Source organism: Crocuta crocuta, unplaced genomic scaffold (assembly GCF_008692635.1).
Source record: "Crocuta crocuta isolate KB4526 unplaced genomic scaffold, BGI_CrCroc_1.0 scaffold440, whole genome shotgun sequence".
In the NCBI taxonomy this organism is placed as follows: Eukaryota; Metazoa; Chordata; class Mammalia; order Carnivora; family Hyaenidae; genus Crocuta; species Crocuta crocuta.
The window spans coordinates 306780-314913 of record NW_027527457.1 but is presented as its reverse complement, the minus strand read 5'-3'; the positions used below and the strand labels follow the sequence as shown (position 1 = coordinate 314913).

The window sequence follows — 8134 nt, the reverse complement described above, 5'->3', positions numbered from 1 at the left end:
GTGCTAGGCAGGAAAATAAAGCAGGACAGGAAATGAGGGATGTGGGGTGAGGGTGGGGGGCGGGAGGTTACATCTAAAAATCAGATAGGCAGGGAAGGCCTCCTCGCCTGAGGGAACAAAGAGATTCCAGGATGCTACATCCTAAGTGGATCCCCTCCTTACCACCTACCTCAGTCAGTGTCTGGTAACAGACATTCACAATTTCCTGGGCAGTCTTAGTATACTGACTTTCGGGCCCTACAAAAGAAAGAAGAAAACGCCATGACCTTTGTAGACTTCAGTTCCCGAAATTTACTTCTGGCACCGGCAGTAGTGTCCCACGGTACTCTAGATCCAAGAAATCACGTTTCAGCTTTAACTTGGAATCTTACTCTAATTTTGGAGGTGGAAAATGTCAAACCCACACCAAAATGGAGACACTAACATGATGAACTTGCATGTATCCATTACCCATCTTCCATGACTACCAACACAAGGTCAATCCTGTTTCATTTAAACCTCAACTTTTACGCTGCTCCCAAATTATTCTGAAGCAAATTCCAGTATCAGTTCATTTATTTCATCCACAAGTTGTTTTAGTATGCATCTTTGAGGACTCTTCTTCTTCTTCTTCTTTTTTTTTTAAAGGTCTATCTATCTAGGGAGTGAGAAAATGTACATGAGGGAGAGGGGCAGGGGGAGAATGAGAGAGAAAGAATCTCAGGCAGGCTCTCCACGTGCAGCACAGAGCCAGAGGTGGGGCTCGATCACAGGACTCTGAAATCATGACCTGACCTGAGCCAAAATCAAGAGTCAGGTGCTTAACCAACTGAGCCACCCAGGTGCCCTTTTGAGGACTCTTCTAAAATATACTACATATATTATAACGGTAGATATGTATCATTATACATTTGTCCAAACTCACAGAATGTACACCTAGAATGAACCCTAATGTAAACTATGGGCTTTGGGTGATTATAATGTATTGATAGAGGTTGAGCAAATGTAACAAATGTGCCACTTTGGTAGGGATGTTGGTGATGGGAGAGACTCTGCATGTGTGGAGGTAGAGGCTATATGGGAACTCTATCTCCCACTCAATTTTTCTCTAAACTGCTCTAAAAATTGAATCTATATTTATATATAAAAAAACAAACCAACTATATTACATCTAAAATAATTCACAATAATTCTTTAATATTATTAAGTAGCCAGTCAATATTTAAATTCCCCAATTGTTTCATAAAAGTTCTTTTACATTTGATTTCTTTGAATCATAATGCAAATAAAGTCCACACATTGCTTTGAGACACTTTTACCAATTTGGTGATTCTTTTTTTTTTAAGTTGATTTTATGTATTTTGAGAGAGTGAATGAGAAAGTGGGGGAGGAACAGAGAGGGAGAATCCTAAGTAGACTCTGCACTGTCAGCAAGGAGTCCAACACAGGGCTCGAACCCATGAACTGTGAGATCATAACCTGAGCTGAAATCAAGAGTCAGACTGAGCCACTCAGGTGCACCTCCCAATTTGGTGATTTTTAAGTAGACTATACAGTTCCCCAAATGGCCTTTGTCACAAGTTGCAGACTGGTGGCTTGCAAGTCAATCCAGTTTTGTTTAGCCCACATAAAAAATCATTTCAGTTTGTGAAGACAGACTGAGCTATACACCTATAACATAAATACTTTTTTGTCTGTAAGTTATACCTCAATAAAAAGTTTCAAAATTGTACTTAGTTGACAACGTTTTATGATGGAGAAATTTCATATATAAGCCCAAATGTCTGGCTCCTCCTAAAAAGTTAAAAGATGTGGCCACACAGAGTCCTCATTCCTGCAAAGCACCAATGGGCTGGGGCTGGGGAGCAGCTGCCCTTTTTAGATAAGGGGTGTGTTCTGCAGGTTACTGGCCCAGGTCTGCTGAACTCATTTATGCCTGGACCCTTGAAGGCATCTGAGTCTTTAATCCTTAACTTTAATATCCTCTAATACACTGTTCATTTACCCATTCGTTCACTCTTAAGACACTTTTTTATTTAAAAAACTTCTGTTAACATTTATTCATTTTTGAGAGACAGAGACAGAGCATGAGCTGGTGTGGGGCAGAGAGAGAGGGAGGCACAGAATCCGAAACAGGCTCCAGGCTCTGAGCTGTCAGCACAGAGCCTGAGGCGGGGCTTGAACTCACAGACCGCAAGATCATGACCTGAGCCGAAGTCGGACATTTAACCGACTGAGCCGCCCAGGCATCCCCATTCTTAAAATATTTTTGAATACTTTCTATGTGCCAGACACAAATGAGGACAATGCAGACCATATACTTAAGGTCTATTACAGTGAGACAGAATATAAACAAATAGGGCAATAGAATGAAGTGAAAAAATTCATACAGAGGCACAGAGGAGGAAGTGGCCAATTCCAGGAAGTGAGAGGGGAAAAGGAATTAGGAAAGGCTTCACAGGGGAGGTAATCCCTGAAAAAACCTAGTATTTATTAGGATGCAAAGGCTAAAAATTACACCACGTGTATATATGTGCAACTTTCATGCCACACCTACTCTGATTATTATAAGCTATTACATGAACAAAGAAGTCTCTTTCAGTTAAAACCTCAGATAGGCCATGTATTCTTTCAAAGTTGTATCCTTACACAAGCTGACTGTGCCAAACAAAAATAAACTAGAAAGAAAACAAAGTCCTCCATCAAGATATTTAGGACACACACACAGCCAGCCAGAGCTGGCTCACCATCAAGGACAGTTTGAGTGATAAGCCCACAGCTCAAGTTTCCCAAGCTCTAATCTCCTAGGGCCACCAGTATAGCCTGGTCCTCAAAATACTGAGGGAGACAGACTGCAAAAGTTCTCAGATAAGCTTGCTCTTGTTGATAGCAATACAGGATGCTCGAGTAAACAGGCTGCATACAGGCCGCAGGCCTCCTTCTCCAAGCCAATGCAACAAGAACTGCTTACTGTACGCTGACAATGCTACCTATGGGGCGTGCTTTGAGATTACAATTCCAGCGCATACGTGGAGAATGTAGGCCTTACACGACTTCAGTTTTGAAATTTAAACCTTTAACATCTCAATGCTCTTCTTTAAAATACAGCAAAAATTTGAGGCACCTGGGTGGCTCAGTTGGTTAAGCATCCAACTTGGGCTCATGTCATGATCTCGTGGTTTGCTGAGTTGGGGCCCCACGTTGGGCTCTGTCCTAACAGCTCAGGGCCTGGAGCCTGCTTCGGATTCTGTGTCTCCCTGTCTCTCTCTCTCTCAAAAATAAACATTAAAATTTTTTTTTTAAATGTTTTACTTATTTCTAGGAGAGAGAGAGAGAGACAGCGTGAGCAGGGGAGGGTCAGAGAGAGAGGGAGTCACAGACTGAAACAGGCTCCAGGCTCTGAGCCGGCAGTCAGCCCAGAGCCCGACGCGGGGCTCGAACCCACGAACCGCGAGATCATGACCTAAGCGAAAGTCGGACGCCCAACCGACTAAGCCACCCAGGCGCCCCTAAAAATGTTTTTTAAATACAGGAAAAGTTAGTTTTGTACATTTGCACGATTTTCTCTCTTAACCGTTTTGAAGATGGGACCTCTTCCTTCCCCATTTTCTTTGCAGCATACAACTCTACAGAAATACCTGCTAATAATAACCCCAAAATATATAAAAACACACACGCGCTTATTTACATAGCTGATATACCTCTCCTTGTCCATGTGTTTGGATTACTAGCTGTTTGTGTGTCTTCTCAGTTTTTAACAGTCTGTATTCTCAAGCACGACAAGGAGCTCAGCTATTTAACTCTATTACTCTACTAAACGCAAAACAGCTCTGAAGTATTTTTGATAAAAGATGGTGGTAGAGTTGGCAAACCATTGTTAACACGACCAAAAAAGGATAAAATATCTAATTTGCCCAAAGGAAAACACTCCTTTGAAAAGATACACACACCCTTGTGTTTCTTGCACCATTATTTACAGTAGCCAAGATATGGAAGCAATGCAAGCGTCATCAAGAGATGACTGGATTTGGGGCGCCTGGGTGGTTCAGTCAGTTGAGCATCCGACTTCGACTCAGGTCATGATCTCACAGTTCGTGGGTTCAAGCCNACACACACACACACACACACACACACACACACACACACAATGCAATATGACTCAGCCATTAAAAAGAATGAAATCTTGCCATTTGCAACAACACGGAGGGACCTAGAGGGTATAATGCTAAGTCAGACAGAGAAAGATAAATGCCATGTGATTTCACTTACATGTTGAATCGAAAAGAACAAAACAAATGAAGAAGCAAACAAAAACCAAACAGCCTCTTAAATACACAGAATGAACTGGTGGTTGCCAGAGGGAAGGTGGGTGGGAGCATGGGTGACATAGGTGATGGGGATTAAGAGGTATAAACTTGCAGCTCTAAAATAAGTAAGTCTCAGAGATGAAAACTATAGCATATATATATAATATAGTCAATAATACTGTAATCACATTGTATGCTGACAGATGGTAACCACATCTATTGTGGTAAGCTATGCATAATGTACAGAACTGTTGAATCATTATGTGGTACACCAGAAACTAATATAACTCCTGAAAAAATACGGAATGATCNCGAATCCCTATGTTGTACATACAAAATTAATACAACATTGTATGTCAAGAAAGACACCTCAATAAATAAATAAATGCACACCCACCCCAAAAGCATAAGATACCCAGAGGTTTTCTTATCCCAGGAATTCTTGAATGGGGTGGTAATGAGATAAAGAGATCCATGAATGTACTGAGACTAAACAAAATTCTACGTGTAATATACAGTTTTCTGGGTGGAAGATCCATGGTTTTTCATCAGACTCTGAAAGGGGTCCATAACCATACCGCTTCCATAAAGCTAAAAATAATGCTCTCCATTCTGCAGCAATCAGGAGTTTACTCTAAAGTAGGCTTCACAGTTTAGGAAGAAAAGAGGAGTCCAGCAAAGAGACTTTATTGTGGGAATAATAAAGGTGTTGGAGCTATTGTAGGGGGAAAAGAAGTAGAAAGTGAATTCAATTTCCTAGTCGCCAAAGGGTCACAACACAGAAAACCAGAACTAACTTCTTAATGAGTAATTTCCAGAACAGCACAAAAATGTATGAAAGATAAGTCCATCTATGAATTATCACTGTGCCCCACAGGAGAATTAGCTACCCATTTACAAAAAGAAATGTTTTTCCAAATATACTTTGCTTTTCTCTCTTCTTCTTAAATCAGAGCAATGCAATTGCAAATGTCTTGCCAAGGAAATATATCTATACTTGCCCTTATTCCAAATAAGGATCGGCAGTAACCTATAGAGTCATATGGAATTCAAATCCAAATGTCCTTAAGTAGTGGTAATTCCAATGACAGCTTTGGAAAGCTGATTTCCCACCCAAATCAGGAAAATTCTTTTTGTCATTTCTAAGGGAATTGAGCTCTGAAAAGATGTGAGAAGACAGTTGCAAGCTTCACGGTTCTGGTAAGAGAGGGAAAACAAGTATTATGGCTGCCTGAAAGGTTTCAGTGAAAATACCAGTCAAGTTGGTGAGCAGTCCTGCTCAACCAAGGACAAAAGGACACTTGTGATCACTTTCAAGAAGCTCACATATCCTCTGACAATCTTTCTGCTGATCCCCAAAATAACCTTCCTCCTAAGAAAAGTAGTAGTCCGCCAAAATAAGCATAATGTATCATCTTGACAGTGAACAGTGCAGGGGGATATGCATGTGTTCCAATGTGAATCATTAAAATTAAAAAATCAAATCAAACCCCAGTAGCAGTAGAAAGCTCCTTTAAAAAAAAATTCAGTGCCAGATTTAAAAACACAAAAAACAGAAGAAATCCATACAGCTAATTCCTAAAGAAACTATGCAATAGTCCCCAGAACCCAAAGTCATTGAGCTTGGACTCTCTCAATTCTTAGATATTTATCTCAAACTTTGTCCAGAAAAGGTAAGAAGAGAAGAAAATCTAATCTTTCAGACTGTAGCTAGGCTCTTTACATTACGTAGAATGTGGATCAAATGCAAATTAAGATGTTTAGTTTCCAAGATAAGAGGTCTGATCTCTCAAAGTAGAGTAACAGAACCTCACTCGGAATCTGGACCAGAAACTCAAGAAGCTAGAAACTATCCAGAGGGAAACTGGGGTAATAAATCTCACTGGACAAGGGTAGGATTTACATTCAGGACCTATCTGATGAAAGGCCCTAAAGAACCTGAAAATGCTTCCTTCTTTCCCAAATGAACCACTAATCCATTCAGCAACCTAAAAACAAACATGGCTCTAGGGTGGCTCAGTCGGTTAAGTGTCTGACTTCAGCTCAGGTCACGATCTCACCGTTCCCAAGTTCGAGCCCTCCATTGGGCTCGGTGCCTGGAGCCTGCTTCAGATTCTGTGTCTCCCCCTCTCTCTGCCCCTCCCCCACTCGTGTGTGCTCTCTTGCGTGCACACTCTCAAATAAACAAAAATTTTTAAAAATTGTTTTAAATACATATAACACAGCCTTGGCTAAACAGTCACCTGATATCTCTACAGCCATTGGAAAAATAACCACATAGCGACTTCAAAACACCTTTTCCTGTAGAGTAAAATTCATAATAGGCCTTAACTCTTCCTTTTTAAGCCAAGTACAGTGCCACGCTCTGGTGATACAAAGATAAAAATTAAAAAACCTAACAAATAAACAAAAAAAGACAGGTCCTCGCCCCTGATGCCTTTTATGGCCTCATGAAAATCATACAAAGACTCACAATTTCAATAATGTAGAAAGCATACTAAGGACTGTAGAGAAAGTCGCAATGTGTCAGAGGATGAAGCAGTGTTAAGCAACACTTCGTGAAAATTGTTCTCTTCGAGTCAACAGTGATATGCTCACTGCCAAATCTGGTGACCATTTTTCATTCTTGACCTTGGAAGCCCTCTGTTGTGTTTGCAACTGATACTTCTTCCTTAAAACTCTAACCCCATGGTTTCTATAGCACCACTCTCCACTCTCTCCTGGTACTGCAGCTCCACCTCTGGCCATGAGTTCACTCAACAGATATTTACTGAGTGCCTACTATGTGCAAAACATTACCCAAAGCACCAAGGATATAAGACAGACAGGGTTCTTGCCTACACAAAGCTTACAGTAGTCACTTACTAGATTTAGGTCTACCTGTGGCCATTTTTCTTTCTGTACTCTTGGCCCAACTCTGCATGATACCAACTACGATAGCTTATTAAGAATAAACATGGAGGAAGTGAACACTGAGTTGTATCCCTCATGGTCGGGTCTTATTTGGTTTCCCCTGGCACCAGAGGTACCTTGAAAATACATTACAGAAACTCCAGGGCTGAAAGAAAGCCTGTTTTTTCTTGTGTCTCCTTTGTAATAATCTTTATTTTCTCAAATGATATTAAATTTTTTTTAAATACTTATTTTTGATAGAGAGAGAGAGAGAGACAGACAGACAAAGCACAAGTTGGGGAGGGGCAGAGAGAGAGGGAGACACAGAATCTGAAGCAGGCTCCAGGCTCTATCTCAGATGTCAGCACAGAGCCTGGCACAGGGCTTTGAACCCACGAGCTGTGAGATCATGATCTGAGCCGAAGTCAGACACTTAACCGACTGAGCCATCCAGGTGCCCCTAGCTCTTTTTTCTTGAGTCACATACGAACAGATTTTACTTAAACAAGATCACAAGCTTACGTGAATGAAAAATTGTCTATTACACATTATCAAGTGAAAAAACTGTAGAGCAGAAAGTAAATATGTGATTTCTTTTGTCAAGAAAGTATATGGTATGTATAGAAAAAGGTCCAGGATGCTTCACATCACACCTGACAGTGGCCACTCTACAGAACAGGATGGGAAGATTTTTCCTTTCCATTTTATATAATTCTGTATGGTTTGATTTTTTTTTAATGAGCATGTAATTTTTTAAGATGGAAAAATTTCATTTCAGTTATATACTTGAATTTATAGAAATAATTTCATTGGCAAAGATTTTTAAACACTGATAATTCCAATGTTGTAGAGGTTGTAGGGAAACAGGCATTCTCCTATTGTTTTCCACTTTAAAGAGGTACAGCTTTTTAGAACACAATTTTAGAAACTATATTAAAATTTCCTATAGAAATACT

The 8134-nt window shown here is 40.3% G+C and overlaps 1 protein-coding gene across 1 annotated transcript in view; it reads right to left on the bottom strand.

Moving 5' to 3' along the window:
* TAF1 (TATA-box binding protein associated factor 1) overlaps nt 1-8134 on the bottom strand; it is a 77187-nt gene that overhangs the window by 11362 nt on the left and 57691 nt on the right. Inside the window, exon 34 of the mRNA XM_077763290.1 lies at nt 170-237. Within this exon, the coding sequence (XP_077619416.1) occupies nt 170-237 (68 nt within the window). The remainder of the gene's footprint in view (nt 1-169; nt 238-8134) is intronic.